This window comes from Colobus angolensis, unplaced genomic scaffold, assembly GCF_000951035.1.
Source record: "Colobus angolensis palliatus isolate OR3802 unplaced genomic scaffold, Cang.pa_1.0 Scaffold2, whole genome shotgun sequence".
Taxonomy (NCBI): Eukaryota; Metazoa; Chordata; class Mammalia; order Primates; family Cercopithecidae; genus Colobus; species Colobus angolensis.
In genome coordinates this window covers 20,823,577-20,840,653 of record NW_012115154.1, presented here as the reverse complement: position 1 = coordinate 20,840,653, position 17,077 = coordinate 20,823,577, and the positions used below count along the sequence as shown (strand labels likewise).

Here is a 17,077-nt window from a genome sequence, read left to right as displayed (position 1 = left end):
ACAAAAAAAAAAGAGTGAAACTGAAGACTTTTTATCAGAAAGGCATCTTGCAGTAACAGGATAAAAAGGCGAAAAGAAAAAGACACAGGGCAGAAATCACTTTCCCCACCTCCTTTTCTCATTCCAACTCACTGCCACTTTTAAAGTCTCAAAGATACCAAGTTATAAATAGTGGCACAAAACTAAAGGACAGAACTTAAGCAGAACTGAAGAAAGCAAGAGTGAAGTGGAAACTGAGGCTGAGAATGAGAAGCAAAGAGGACATCGGAGACCTTGGGCTGAACATGGGCTAGAAAAGTCTGCTGGGCCACGACGACCGCGGTGATCTGCAGAAACAGGTAACACCCATCTCTGACCGCACCATTCAATGGCGCACTGGCGCCACACAGAACCACCTGATGCCTGACGCACAAGTTTGGTATTCCAAAGGGCCACTGGCCAAAGTGCCAGTACAAGTGAGAGATCCTATCCTCTGGGCAAGATCAAACTTAATTGTGTGTGAATTCAGAATTAAACTGTCAAGTCAATATAAAAGACTGTAGAGATAGTCGTGTGCCACGGCTCACACCTGTAATCCCAAGGTCAAGGGATTGAGACCATCCTGGCCAACATGGTGAAACCTCAACTCTCCCAAAAATACAAAAATTAGCTGGGCATGGTGGTGCGCCCCTGTAGTTCCAGCTACTCGGGAGGCTGAGACAGGAGAATTGCTTGAACCCGGGAAGCTGAGGCTGCAGTGAGCCGAGATCACACCACTGCACTCCAGCCTGGAAACAGAGCAAGACGCCGTCTAAAAACTAATAATAATCAAAAATAATAAAAATAAAAATAAATTAAAACACATACACACACACACACAAAGTATACTTCTTCTAACTACTATACAGGAAGCAACTGTATCCATGCAAGAGAATAAAAGTATATAGAGCTTATATTCCAATATATACTTATATTCCAAATATTTTGTCTATACCTATGGAAACCAAGATGTGGCCCAAACAGTTCTTATGAACACAATGAAGAAATCTGTCTAAATAATCTATTTCACCCAAGCTATCTCTGGTATACCACAACATACCACAGTCCATCCCAACCCAGCAGTAACACAGAACTCCTCCCCAAGTGACTGTCAACAAAGGCCAAAAGAAGAACCTCAACTGTGACTCTCAAACTGGCAATAACGAAGTGGTATCCCCATTCCCCTGCTGGAGTAGTGTCAGAAAAGACTTGCTAAAACACAAAATTAAAATAAGAACCTCATAACATCATACCCAAAGTACCTAGGTTTCCATTTTAAAACTCTTTACCATGGCAAAAACCAGTAACATCTCAACTGAAAAGAGAAAAGACAATCAACAGACAATGCCACTGAGATAACGCAGACATTATACTTATCAAACAAGGATTTTAGGAGCCATCACAAAATGCCTCAATGAGCAATCTCAAATACTCTTGACTCTTGAAACAAATGGAAAATAAAAGGAAGTCTCAGCAAGCAAATACAAAGCCACAGCAAAGAAACAAGATATAAAGACAAAACCATATGGAAATTACAGAATTAAAAATTACAATAACCGAAATAAAAATCTTGAGAGATGGCCTCAACAGAAGAAAAGGACAGAGGAAAGAAACACTGAACTTGAAGACAGAATAACAGAAATTACCCAGTCCAAACAAAAGAGAGAAAATAGACTGGAAGAAGAAAAAAAAAAAAAAAACAGAGCCCAGAGCCTCAGGGACATCTGGGATATATAAGAAAAGATTTAGCATTCATGGACTACAATTCCCAGAAGGAAAAGAGAAAGAAGGCAGGACCAGAAGGCATGCAAAGAAATAATGGCTAAAACTGCCAAATTTGGCAAGAAAAAAAAAGGGAAGAAGAAAAAGAAATAAACTAATAGATTCAGTACTTAACAAACCCCAAATAAGATAACCCAAAACAAAACAAAACAAAATCCATTCCAAAACACATTATACTCAAACTTCTAAAAAACTAAAGACCAAAAAAAGAAAAAATTCAGCTTCCAAGGACATTTCTCATCAGAAATCATGACACACACACAAAAAAAGGTGCCACAACATTTTTGTGCTGAAAGAACTGTCCATCCAGAATTCTGTGTTCAGCAAAAATATCCCCTAAGAATAAAGAGCAAATCAAGACTTTCCATTGAAATAAAACTGACACAATTTGTCAACAGCATTCCTACTTCAAAAGAATGGCTTGGGATGTTCAGGCAGTCCATGATTTTTTGGGTTTTTTTGTTTTGTTGTTGTTGTTGTTGTTTTTGAGATGGCGTCTCGCTCTGTCACACAGGCTGGAGTGCAGTGGAGCGATCTCGGCTCACTGCAACCTCCACCTCCTGGGTTCAAGCGATTCTCCTGCCTCAGCCTCCCAAGTAGCTGGGACTACAGGTGCACACCATCAAGCCCAGCTAATTTTTGTATTTTTAGTAGAGACAGGGTTTCACCATGTTGGCCAGGATGGTCTCAATCTCTTGACCTTGTGACCCGCCCACCTCTGCCTCTCAAAGTGCTGGGATTACAGGCGTAAGCCACCGTGCCCAGCCTATGTTTTTTTAATTATGAAAAAATAAATAAATATGAAAAAGAATGGCTAAGGAAGTTCTCTAAAGAGAAAAGAAATGATAAAAGAAGGAATTTGGGTACATCAAGAAAAAAGAAACAACAATGGACAGAGCAAAAATGTGGAGAATTATTTTCCTTTTCCTCTTGAGTTTTCTAAATTATGTCTGGCAGTTGAAGCAAAAATTATAACTGATGTGAATCTCATGAGATTCAATGTATATCGAAGAAAGATTTAAGACTATTATGTTAGAAACAGGGGGGAGGCACGGTGGTTCACACCTGTAATCCCAGCACTTTGGGAGGCTGAGGCAAGGGGATCACCTGAGGTCAGGAGTTTGAGACCAACCTGGCCAACACAGTGAAACCCTATCTCTACTAAAAACACAAAAATCAGCTGGGTGTGGTGGCAGGCACCTGTAATCCCAGCTACTTGGGAGGCCTGAGGCAGGAGAATCACTTGAACCCGGGAGGCGGAGGTTGCAGTGAGCCAAGATTGCGCCACTGCACTCCAGCCTGGGGGACAGAGTGAGACTCCGTCAAGAGAAGAGAAGAGAAGAGAGAGGGGAGGGGAGGGGAGGGGAGGGGAAGAGAAGAGGAGAAAAAAAGAAAAGAAAAGAAAAGAAAAAAGGAAAGAAAAGAAGAAAAGAAAAGAAATAGGGGTAAAGGGACCTACAGGGAGGTAGAGTTTCTACATTTCATTCCAACTGGTAAAATGTTGATACCAGTAGACCAAGGGGGGAAATATATATATTTCTTTAATTATAATAACTAGAACAACCACTTAAAAAACTATACAACGAGATGTATGCAAAAACACAATAGACAGGCCAGGCACAATGGCTCACACCTGTAATCCCAGGATTTTGGGAGGCCAAGGCAAGAAGATCACTTAAGTTCAGGAGTTCGAGACCAGCCTGGCCAACATGGCAAACCTCTGTCTCCACTAAAAATATATATATAAATTAGCTGGGAGTGGTGGCATATGCCTGTAATCCCAGCTACTTGAGAGGCTGGGGCACGAGAATAGCTTGAACCCAGAAGCCAGAGGTTGCAGGGAACTGAGATCGTGCCACTGGGCGACAGAGCAAGACTCTGTTTCCAAAAAAAAAAAAAACTAAAGATAAATCGAAATGCAATTCTAAAAAAAATGTACAAATAACCCATAAAAGTTAGGCAAAACAAAACAGAAAAACAAAAAACAAAAGGAATAAACAGAAAAGCATTAATCAATAATTACAATAAATATAAATGGTCTAAATATACCAATTAAAAATAGATACTGGCAGAATGCATTAAAAAATAAGACTGAACTCTGCTGTCTACAAGAAACTCTTCAAATGTAATGATATAAGTAAGTTGAAAGTAGAAAGATGAAAAAAGACATTCCATACAAACGTTAATCAAAAGAAAGCACAAGCAGCTATACTGCTATAAGAAAAAGTAGTCTTTCAAGCAAAGAAAATTACCACTTATAGACAGGGACATTATATATGATAAAGAGTCAATCCATCAAGAAGACATAGAAATCCTAAATGGGTGTGCACCAAAAAACAGAGCTGCAAAATACGTGAAGCAAAAACCGATGGGGAAAAAAACATACAAATCCACAATTATAATTGTAAACTTCAATGTCTCTTTCTCAACACTTAATAGAACAAGTACACAGAAAATAAGCAAGAATATCAAATAATTCAATCATGCCATCAACCTACAGGCTCTGACTGACATTTTTACAGAACACTCTGCCAAACAAGAAGAGAAATCACATTGCTTTCAAGTGCCCATGCAACTTACACCAAAAGAAACCTTATGCTGGACCATAAAACAAACCTCAACAAATATAAAAGAATTTAAGTCATACAGAGTGTATTTTCTGACTACAATAAAATTAACCCAGAAATCAGCAACAAATAATAATGAGAAGGCCGGGCGCAGTGGCTCACGCCTGTAATCCCAGCACTTTGGGAGGCCGAGGCGGGTGGATCACCTGAGGTTGGGAGTTCGAGACCAGCCTGACCAACATGGAGAAACCCCGTCTCTACTAAAAATACAAAATTAGCTGGGCCTGGTGGCACATGTCTGTAATCCCAGCTACTAGGGAGGCTGAGGCAGGAGAATTGCTTGAACCTGGGAGGCGGAGGTTGCGGTGAGCCGAGATCGTGCCATTGCACTCCAGCCTGGGCAACAAGAGTGAAACTCCGCCTCAAAAAAAAAAATAATAATAATAATGAGAAAATCTCCTACATATCTGGAAATTTAAAAACACAGTTGTAAGAATCCATAGTCAAAGAGGAAGTTTTAGAGAATCTAAAAAATACATTAACAGGATGAAATGAAAACATATCAAAATTCGGAGGAATGTCACAGCTAACGCAATGCTAATACAGAAAATTTTAGCACTAAATGCTTATATGAGAAGAGTGTCAAACTAATAATCTATGACTCCACCCCACCTTAAGAATCTAGAAAAAGAAAAGCAAAATAAACCCAAGACGAGCAAAAGGAATGAAATGATGAAGATAACAGTAGAAATCACTGATATTTCAAACAGGAAATCTGAGAAAATCAATGAATCAAAAAAGCTAGTTCATCAAAAATAAAAACTTTGTGAAAAACTCTGTGAAGGTAAAAAACCAAGCTACTGACTGGAAGAAATTATTATAAACCACACATTTGACCAATGGACTTATATCTGGTATATATAAACAACTCATAGTGAGATATCATCTCTACAAAACTTTAAAACTTTAAAAATCAGCCAGGTGTGGTGGTGCACACCTGTAGTCCCAGTTACTCAGGAGGCTGAGGCAGGAGGATCACCTGAGCCCAGGAGTTCAAGGCTGCAATGAGGTGCAATTGCACCACTGCACTCCAGCATGGACAACAGAGAGACACCTTGTTTCTAAAAAATATAAATTTTAAAATAAAAGTAAAAATAAAGAACTCTCAAAACACAACAGTAAAAATATAAATAGTCAAATTTAAAAATGAACAAAATACATGAAAAGGCATTTCAAGGAAGATGACATTCAGGTGGCAAATAAACACACGAAAAGATGTTTGACATCACTAGCCATTAGGGAACTGAAAATGATGAGAAATCATAACACACTTACTGATCAGCTAAATAAAAAACAGTGACCGGGCACAGTGGCTCACACCTGTAATCCCAGCGCTTTGGAAGGCCGAGGCAGGCGGATCACTTGAGGTCAGAAGTTCGAGACAAGCCTGGCCAACATGGTGAAAATTCATCTCTACTGAAAATACAAAAATTAGCCAGGCACGGTGGCGGGCACCTGTAATCCCAGCTACTCAGGAGGCTGAGGCAGGAGAATTGATTGAACCCAGGAGGCAGAAGTCGCAGTGAGCCAAGATCGCACCACTACACTCCAGCCTGGGCAACAGAGAGAGATTCTGTCTCAAAAAAAAAAAACAGGCACACACTGTATGAGTAGTAGCATTACTGCTGAGTAGTATTTAGTGTATGATATACCACCGTCAGTTTAAATATTAATCTACTGAGGAACATATATTATGGAGATGATAAAATTATAGAGATGGAAACAGAGCAGTGGTTAGGAATAGTGGAGGGAGAGAAGTAAGTGTAATTATATAGGAGTAGCACCGAGAGATCTTGGTAGTGAGAAAATAATTCTGTAACTTGATTACAGTAGTAGTTCAAGGAATCTACAGATAGAATTACAATGACATAGAACTATATACACACATTGTACCAACATCCATTCCTGGGGCTGGTCTGTTTTTGTTTTTGTTTTTTAGAGACAGGGTCTCACTTCTGGTTATAATATTGCACTACAATTTGTAAGATGCAACCTTTGGGGAAAAACAGGAAAAGTGTACACAGAATCTCTCTAAACTATCTTTGCAACTTCCTATTAAGTTATAATTATTTCAAAATAAAATATTTTAAAGACAGAGTTTATAAATGACTTAGACTAGAAAATAAAACACTTCAGCTGTAATGATGAATCAAAACTAACAAGATTAAACTTAATAATAAAGAACAATGGGCCGGCACAGTGGCTCACGCCTGTAATCACTTTGAGAGACTGAGGCGGGCGGACAGCTTGAGGCCGGGAGTTCAAGACCAGACTGGGCAACACTATGAAACCCTGTCTCTATTAAAACTACAAAAATCAGCCAGGCATCGTGGCACACGTTGCCTATATAATCCCAGCTACTTGGGAGGCTGAGGCAGAATTGCTTGAACCCAGGAGATGAAGGCTGCAGTGAGCTGAGATCGTGCCACTGTACTCCAGCGTGAGCGACAGAGCAAGACTCTGTCTCAAACAAACAAACAAACAAGCAAACAGAACAGTTCTGTTTTTTAACAAGCTCTGCAGTTAAAAACAAAAAATCGTTTGGGTATAGGATTATAGGATGTGGATAACCAGCAAAAGACGTGACTGCTTTCCTAAATGCCAAAAAAGTCATCTGAGGGCAATCTAAGGAAGGTCATCAGGAAGAGTGTGTCTAAGGACTTAAGACACAGATACTTCAGAACATTTGCTACAACAGTTGAGAGACACGACAATAGTCATTTTTTTAATCCAGCATATTTCTCAAAAGACTGTTACATATTTTTACTAAAGCTTGAAGGAACAAACAATCCCTATCTTATTCAAACTGTTCCAGAGAATAAAAAAAGAAAGCTAACAAACTCATTTATGAAGCCCATATAATCCTGATACACGACCAGACAAAAATAAGAAATCAAAATTACAGTCCAATCTCACTTTTGAATATTGACGCAAAGTTCTCAAATAAATATTTGCAATTACAGTTCAGCATGTACTTCATATTTCATAACCTAGTAGGATTTATCCCAAAAATGAAATAATTGTTCAAGCTGGACACGGTGGCTCACTCCTATAATCCCAGTGCTCTGGGAGGCTGAGGCAGGAAGATCACTTGAGGCCAGGAGTTTGAGACCAGCCTGGGCAACAAAGAGAGACCCCATCTCTACAAAAAGAAAAAAAAAGAAAAGAAATAACTGTTTGATATTTGAAAATGTATTAAAGTAATTCCTCCTATTAAGAGTAGGTGGGGTGGCTCACACCTATAATTTCTGCACTTTGAGAGACCAAGGTGAGAGGATAGCGTGAGCCCAGGAAGTTCGAGACCAGCACAGGCAATATAATGAGACTCCATCTCTATGAAAAGTTTAAAAATTAGCCTGACATGATGGCTCCCACATGTGGTCCCCAGCTACTTGGGAGGCTGAGGCGGGAGGATCTCTTGAACCTGGAAAGTCAAGGCTGCAGTGAGTCATGATCATGTCACTACACTCCAGTCTTAAAGTATAGTGTCTCAAAAAAAAAAAACCACAAATGTCCAAAACCATATGATCATCTCAAAAACAGAAAAGCCTTGACTACATGTCAATACTCACTGTCAGTCATGATATTTTTAATTCTTAAAAAAAAACCCTCAGGTTAAACTAGGAGTAGAAGAGCACTGTTTTAATCTGAAAAAGCATTTCTGCAAAAACCTACAGTAATCACTAGTAGAGTACTATAATAAAATCTCATTCTCGTTAAAGTCGGAAAGTCAAAAAAGCACCTGCTGTCTCCAGTCCTGATCATTATTTTAATAGAAGTTCTAGTCAACACAGCAAGATCAAGAAAAGAAACACAAAGTGTTAGAATTGGAAGAGACAAAATAACCACTATTTGAAGGCAATACAATAGTCTTCATAGAAAACTTTAAAGAATCTGCAGACTATTAAAACAAATAAGAGAGGTCAATAAAGGTTGCTGGATTTAAAAAAAAAAAAACTTACAAACCTCAGTAGCATTCCCATACGCTGGCAATAATTAGAAAATATAATTTTTAAAGTATTTTGATGACAGCAACAAAAACATAAAGGTACCTAAAAATAAAGCTAGCAAAAACTATGTAAAGAGTTGTTCTGGGGTTTTGCTTGTTTTCGAGACAAGGTCTCACTATGTCACCAAGGCAAGAGCATAGCAGGGCAGGCACAACTCACTGCAGCCTCAATCTCCTGGGCTCAAGCAATCCCCCCACCTCAGCCTCCCAAGTAGCTGGGACCACAGGTGAGTGTCACTACACGTAGCCAATTTATTTTCATTTCTGGTAGAGACAAGGTCTCACTATGTTGCCAAGGCTGGTCTCAAACTCCTGGGCTCAAGCAATCCTCCCACCTCGGCCTACCAAAGTGCTGCAATTACAGGCGTGAGCCACTGTGTCCAGCCCTCTGTGTAAGACTGTAAGGGCTTTTTTGTTGTTGTTGTTGCTGTTGTTGTTTTGAAATAGCATCTGGCTCTGCTGCCCAGGCTGGAGTGCAGTGGCACAATTGCAGCTCACTACAACCTCCACCTCCCAGGCTCAAGCGACTCTCATGCCTCAGCCTTCCAAGTAGCTGCGATTACAGGTGTGTGCCACCACGCCCAGCTAATTTTTGTATTTTTTAGTAGAGACAAGGTTTCACCATGTTGGCTGCGCTGGTCTCTAACTCCTGACCTCAAGTGATCCACCCACCTTAGCCCTCCCAAAGTGCTGGGATTACAGGTGTGAACCACTGCGCCCATCCTGTAAGAGCTTTTTAAAGAATACTTTAAGGCCGGGCGCAGTGGCTCACACCTGTAATCCCAGCACATTGGGAAGCTGAGATGGGCGGATCACAAGGTCAGGAGTTCAAGACCAGCCTGACCAACATAGTGAAACCCCATCTCTACTAAAAAAAATTAGCCAGGCATGGTGGTGTGCACCTGTAGTCCCAGTTACTCGGGAGGCTGAGGCAGGAGAATGGCGTAAACCCGGGAGGCGGAGCTTGCAGTGAGCTGAGATCCGGCCACTGCACTCCAGTCCGGGCAACAGAGCGAGACTCTGCCTCAAAAAAAAAAAAAAAAAAAAAAAACTTTGGAACATTAGAACATTACTGAAAAACACAAGAGACATAAACAAACAATGAAACACATATACCATCTTCAAGGGTAGGAATACTAAATTCCGATCCAAGAAAGTCAAATTTGATGTCAAATTTTTCCCCAATTAATCTATAAATAATAGGCCAGGCACAGTGGCTCACGACTGTAACCCCAGCACTTTGGGAGGCTAAGGCCAGTGGATCACCTGAGCTTGGGAGATCAAGACCAGCTTGACCAACATGGAGAAACCCCGTCTCTACTAAAAATACAAAATTAGCCGGGCGTGGTGGTACACGCCTGTAATCCCAGCTACTGGGGAGGCTGAGGCAGGAGAATCCCTTAAACCCGGGAGGGGGAGGTTGCAGTGAGCCGAGATCATGCCACTGCACTCCAGCCTGGGCAACAAGAGAGAAACTCCGTCTCCAAAAAAAAAATCTATAAATAATAATCAAGGCTGGGCGTAGTGGCTCACGCCTGTAATCCCAGCACTGTGGGAGGCCGAGGCGGGAGGATCATGAGGTCACGAGTTCCAGACCAGCCTGGCAAACATGGTGAAACCCCATCTCTACTAAAAATACAAAAATCAGCTGGGATCACGCCTGTAATCCCAGCTACTGGAGAGGCTGAGACAGGGGAATCGTTTGAACCTAGGAGGCGGAGGTTGCAGTGAGGCGAGATCACACTATTGCACTCCAGCCTGGACAACAAGAGCGAAACTCCATCTCAAAAAAATAAAAATAATAATAATAATCAAAACCCCATTATAATTTTCATGGAACTTAAGCTGATTCTAAAGAGCCAAAGCTATTCTGAGGAAAAAAATGAGTAGGAATTGAATCCACTAGATTAAAACATGATAAAGTAATAGTATTTAAGACTGTGAGTATGGAACACAAATACATCAATGAAACAAAACAAAGACACCAAAAATATTCCCAAGCATAAATGGAACCTCAATATGATCAAGGAGGTGTGCCAAATGGGAACACACTTTTTAATAAATAGTGCTGGGACAACCAGCCTTCCACATGGAAAACAAAATTACCTATCTCCTTCACACCATACCCAGAAGTTAACTTAAAATTTTCTTAGAAAAAATAGAGAAAGTCTTTATGACTTTGGAGTAGAAATGCATTTTTTTTTTTTTTTTTTTTTTTTTTTTTTGAGACAGAGTTTCGCTGTGTCGCCCAGGCTGGAGTGCAGTAGTGCAGTGGCGTGATCTCGGCTCACTGCAAGCTCCGCCTCCCGGGTTCACGTCATTCTCCTGGCTCAGCCTCCTGAGTAGCTGGGACTACAGGCGCCCGCCACCGCGCCCAGCTAATTTTTTGTATTTTTGGTAGAGACGGGGTTTCACCGTGGTCTCGATCTCCTGACCTTGTGATCCGCCCGCCTCGGCCTCCCAAAGTGCTGGGATTACAGGCGTGAGCCACCGTGCCCGGCAGAAATGCATTTTTTCAAATAGAAACAGATTATAAAAGAAAAAGACTGAAAAGTATTACTATATCAAAATTTTTAATTTCTAGGTGACAAAATTTTTTAAAATGTCCTAGAATAAAAAAGTGTCTGCAAAAAGTTCATATTTAATCTCTACAAAGAGTTCCTGTAATTCCATTAAAAAATGCAATAGAAAAATGGGAAAAGATATGAACAAGCAATGAAAGGTGCTCAACCTTATCAGTAATCTGAGAAACAGAAATTTTTTGAATGAGCCATCGTTTTACATTCGTTAGACTGACCAAAATGTAAGTCAAACAATACCAATTGTCAAGGATGTACGAGGCAGAAGCTCACACGCTGCCGACGGGATATACACCAGGACAGCCTCCTGGAGGAGCCACGTGGCCGTACCTAACACGGTGTTGCCTAAGGGTGAAGGGGTGTACCCTCTGTGACAAAACAATTCAATTTCTGATTATTTCCTCTCAGGAAACTAGCAGATATGCATAAGGAGATTTTTACTGCACCATTTTATATAACAGAGAAATGTGAAAAATACCCAAAAGGAAAAAACTGTTGTATATTCACGTTAGAATTCTGATGTACATCTGTATGTATCAGAACTGACACATGATAAAAACATAATATTGAGGGTTTTTCCTTTAAAAGACCATGGAGAAAGTTAGTTACAGTGTGATACCATTTTGGAAATGTTTGAACTCACAAAACAATGTATATTTGTACATGTTATATACAGACAAAAATTGAATAGAAATACAATCAGAAAATATCCACCAGAGGAAAGAGGGAAAGAAGAGGGGGCTGATACTCAGCCTATAATGTATCATTTATTCATTTACTCTGATACAGAGATGAAATGTGCAGTAATGCTGATGTGTTCATTCCCGGTGGTGAGTCCATGGCATGGAGTGTGTGAGTGTGAGTGTGAGTGTGTGTGTGTGTGGTTTTTGTTTTTGTTTTTCTTTTTGAGACACAGCCTCACTCTGTCCCCCAGGCTAGAGTGCAGTGGCTCAATCTTGGCTCACTGCAACCTCCACCTCCCGGGTTCAAGTGAGTCTCCTGCCTCAGCCTCCCGAGTAGTTGGAATTACAGGCACCCGCCACCATGCAGGTTAATTTTTGTACTTTTAGTAGAGATGGGGTGTCGCCATTTTGGCCAGGCTGGTCTCGAATCCCTGACCTCAGGTGATTCGCCCACCTTGGCCTCCCAAAGTGTTAGGATTACAGGCATGAGCCACAGCGCCCGTTGTTATACTTTCTATCTGCAGCCTAACTCTCTTCCCTGGCTCTTAAACTTCTTCACACCTGAACTCTTCCCATATCGAATTTCTAGAATGTGTGCCCTTTCTCTCAGCCCCTCGCTGCTCCTCCTCCAGCCTCTTTCTACACCACACATTCTCTGATCACCACACATTCTCTGATCACCACACATTCTCTGCCTGAAGCTGTGGCAGGACCACCGATATCCTCCAACAACTTAAGAAAAAAAGTGGGAAAAACGTTCTTCAAACAACCAAGCAAACTCTGCACAGAAGCTCCAACAAACCAGACACAAGCAGAGATGCCCCTGGAGGCAAGGATGGGGCTTGAGGATTCTCTAGTCCAGTGGGCCAGGCCCCAGAGAGAAGCCTCACAAACAGTCTGAAAATTCCCGGTATGCAAAATAAAAACAGAAGAGGACACTTGCAAGTCCCTCGCCACCCGGGCCTTCTCCACAGGTCGTCTCCACCTCCTGGCGCTCTCCCCACCATCCTACAGCACCGCTGCTTCTCCACACCCCCACAGTGCCTCCCCTCCGTGCCCAGCAGAGAAAGTCTTGCTCCAGCACTCACCACACATCCACACACTTGCACAAAACGGTTCCACTCCCAGTCCCAAGACATGCAGCAGGCTAACTGTCCACAGTGACCCAGGCCCTCACTTCCACATCTCAGTATCCTCACTTCTGCCCGAACATCTTCTAACCTTGACTCCTGGGGCCTCCATCTCTCGCAACAAACTCAGCCCAACAAAGTAACTGTTCTTTTACTCCCACCTCTTTGACATTTGTATTATCCTCCCAGCTTCTGCGACTGCTAAGGTTCTGACAGCCACAGTCTGAGAGCTCTCCTGCTTTTTGACAGTGAATGAAATCCTGATAATAACTGTCTTCGCTTCCCGTCTCTACTAATGACGACAGGTTAAATGGGGCAGCCAACTGAATGCTACCGACAGCTTTAAATGGCAACACATTAAAGCAAAAGGTGCAAGGTCAGCCTTTTATAGCTGTTGCACTTAACAAGGTTAAAATCTAATCTTCTGCTTTGAAAAGTCAGGAAGTTCAATTTATCAACTCAGCATGGAATGATCGGGTTCTGGGGCATTCACATTAACGAAATTCACAAAAGACTGATTCATCCTACAGAACACCAATTGTCATGGACTGAGCCATGTCCCCACAGAATTCACTATGCTGAAGCCCTAACCCTCAATGTGACTGCATTTGCAGATGAAACTTTTAGGGAGGCGGTTAGGGTAAATGTGGGGTCCCCATCAATAACAGTGGTGGCCTTATAAGAAGAGAAAGAGACACCAGCGAGGTCCCCAGCAACCCCACACACTGACACGGAGATGAGACCATGTGATGACACAGAGAGAAGCGGCCCTCTGCAGGCTGTGGAGAGAGGCCTCACCGGAAACCAGCCCTGACAGCACCTTGGTCTTGGACTTCCAACCTCCAGACTATGATAACATTAATTTCCCCAGTCTTCAGTATTTTGTTATGGCAGCCCAAGCACAGTAAGACACTCATTTACGAATTCAAAATGAGGACACAGCAGGCCAATCACGCCAGTCATCACGATAACCCATTCACGGCAGCGCGTTCACATCTAGAAAATCACATTCATGGCCGGTTTTTCAGCAAGCAAGGAACTGGAATGAGGTTACTTAAATGTTCCCGAAGAATCTGGAGTCCACTTTCTAGTGATGTGAATACCCCCATTCACCAAACACCGCTTTAGCCCTCCCCTGAATAAACACGAATCAAGCACCTTCTCTCCAGCTGTTTTTTCCCTCTCCAAGTTCCTCACTCTTCACAGAGCCTGTTATTACAACATCACAGCCCCCTGAAAACTGACGATTTCTAAAATCACAACTTACGAGAGCTACATGTAGAAAACAGAATTTCACTTACTCTTGATGAATACATCAAACCGTTTCCAAATAATAACCTGAAATATAGATAGTTCCAGAGAATTCTATCCTTTGTTTTTTTTTTTTTTTTTTTGGGTGGGGTTTTCGTTCTGTCACCCAGGCTGGAGTGCAGTGGCACAATCCCGGCTCACTGCAACCTCTACCCACTGGGTTCAAGTGATTCTCCACCTCAGCCTCCCGAGTAGCTGGGATTACAGGTGCCCGCCACCACACCCAGCTAATTTTTGTATTTTTGGTAGAGACGGGGGTTCCACCATGTTGGCCAGGCTGGTTTCGAACTCCCGACCTCAGATGATCCACCCGGCTCAGCCTCCCAAAGTGCCAGGATTACAGGGGTGAGCCACCGCGCCCAGCCAAGAATCTCAACCTTTAACAACTGACTAACCTCGGGAAGACTCCTACAGGAAATAAAGAGTGAGTAGAATGCCCCATGCCAAACGGCAAGGACACTTCTGTTAAACTTATTCTCTACTGATTAAAACTTAAACAAAAATAGAACACTACTGAACACAATAAAAACAGTCACCAGGCCTATCATTTCCACCAAAAAAAAAAAAAAATCTTTCAATAGAGTGGATAGTGTAGTACAAGAGATATTCAGTCCATTAAGTTACTAAGCTAACAGATTGTATGTACTTAAAATTACAAATTAACCTTAACGACCAGATACACTTTTTCTAGGCAGTTCAGGCATTTATAATTGAATAAACGGACCCTGCTGACCACCCAAGCTGAGATTCCAATGACAGTGACAAGGGCTTTATCAGAATGGAACAAAAGGGCTAGAAAGTTGTGGGTAACCAGAACGGTCTTCTAAAAGAAGCTGGTAAGTACATAGGTACATTAATATGCCTTGAAAAACAGAATCAGAACACTTAGAACAATTCTGAGAAACACAAACCTTTATAAACCCAAGGATAGAGCTTTACTTACATGAAGGAATAATGAACTGGGGCTCAGTGTTGCCTGCGTAGCCAAGCTTGGTATACCTAAAAGCACAAAGTCATCAACACATGTTTAGACAATAATACTCTCGTCTATATTGGATTAATGTCTTTCATTATAAGCTCTCCAAGTCCTAAAATATCAAGCCTCAGAATACTCCTTGAAATTAAAAAAGAAAAAACTTGTGATCACTGAGAATCAAACACTAATTTCAAAGAAAGCAGTTTTGCAAAAACTTAAAATATTATGCTTGCTTCTAGTAGAAAAAAAAGACATATATACTAACATATAAATTACATTTATGCATCCCTAATAACTTTAAAAGTGCTTTTACACTCTATCTTTACAGAAACCCTGTGAAGAAAGTAGAAATTATCCCTGTTTTGCAAATGAGAAAAGGGAGGTGCTGAGAAGTTGATTAAACTGCCCACACTAGTGAACTGCAGAAAAAGAACTCCAATCTACATATGCAGGCTAATTCCAACGCTGGCTCTCTAAGAAGTATACTTACTTCCTAGAACTTTTATACAAACTTCCTGAACTTTGCGGGGTGGGGGGCGGCAGTTAGAAAATGATTATATAATTTTCTTAAAATGTCATGGCATATGTCTAAGAAACAGCTACTGCTGTCTCCTGAGAATCATCTGACAAGAGCATCTCTTTATCATCTCATTTCAGAAGGAGCCCATTTTCTGTCAAGACACTGCATGATAGATTCCAAAAGTCTTAACTAAAACAAATGCCAAAATACTACTATCTGTTCCAAAAGCATTTGCTAATCTCCTAAATATAAAAGGGGGGGTGGTGAAAAAAAAAAAAAACACCACTCAGAACCATCTGCTGGAAATAAAGTTGAAAAGCGGTAAGTAAATTGAGAAGGCTCATCAGCGCTTCCCTTCTTATTAGGATTACTCTAATTAACAGTAACGTCTGGACAACCAAGCCGTCATTCTGTAATAATGCTAGCTAATACTAGCAGTGTTGAAACTAACTTGATTCATTCATTCTACTTAAAAATTATTTCAAGATGCTTGATATTAAATTTTTGATCTGGTAATACTTCCAAATTCTAATAAATTAATTTTACAATTTTTAAATATATTTTACCATATGCTAATTTTACTATTTTTGAACACACAGTGAATGGTAAGAGACCGAAAAAAAAAAGAAACAAGTTAGTTCCCCTCAAATCACATATGACTGCTGAACTTCCCCAGGATCTGAGGTCTTCAAGCCACAGGAGCCAGGGCAATGCCAAGTCCTGAGACTCCTCAGGCCCTACAAGGAGCTTCTGGAGGTAAGACCATGTGAAGCCCTCTCCAGTTCCACAACTCAAGAGCCGGAAACAGAGTACGAGGCCAAGTGGACCCACAACAACTCCAGTCCAGGGCTCCACCTACAAGGTGGAGTTCAGAGCCAACCGAGAGCCAACCCAGAACGGAGGCAACAGAGCCTGACCTTTAGAATTCCAGATCCTTCCCAATTTTAACATCTGGAATTATATTCCAGAAAATACATATAAATAAATGAATTACTAACCCAAGGCTAAAGATGCCCACAGAATCCAACAAGCAGACCAGAAATCACTAAAATCATCAAATCTGTGTCTTTAACAAGCTACATCAGTTACTTCCCACAAAAATGACGCTCAAATAAATCCAACTTCCCACACTGTCAGACTATGAGTTCCCCACGCTGCCCAGAACAGGGTCCTTTCTCATAGTTCTATCTACACCCCCAGCACAGTGCCTGGCACATGGCAAATACTCCAGAAATAACTGCTCAATGTATTCTCACCAGTTATAAAAAAGGTAATCATCGTCAGACTGCTAGGGGAAGGACCAATATTTGCAAGAGGGATGATGAATGTCAGAAAAAGAATCTGATGGAACCAGAAAAAAATCACATCTCCTACAATTTCCTACTTAAACAGAAGCAGTGGCCTACGTGTAATGGGTTTCAGAAAAAAAAAAAAAAAAAAAA

General features: G+C 41.2%; 1 protein-coding gene across 4 annotated transcripts in view; it reads right to left on the bottom strand.

Annotated features, from left to right (window-relative positions):
* ACTR3B (ARP3 actin-related protein 3 homolog B (yeast)) overlaps positions 1 to 17,077 on the bottom strand; it is a 98,383-nt gene that overhangs the window by 60,377 nt on the left and 20,929 nt on the right. For 3 of the 4 annotated variants that reach the window (XM_011941524.1, XM_011941525.1, XM_011941527.1), the window contains exon 2: positions 15,083 to 15,138. The exons of the other annotated variant lie outside the window; for it this stretch is intronic. In XM_011941524.1, the coding sequence (XP_011796914.1) occupies positions 15,083 to 15,138 (56 nt within the window). The remainder of the gene's footprint in view (positions 1 to 15,082; positions 15,139 to 17,077) is intronic. 4 annotated transcript variants of the gene reach the window in all.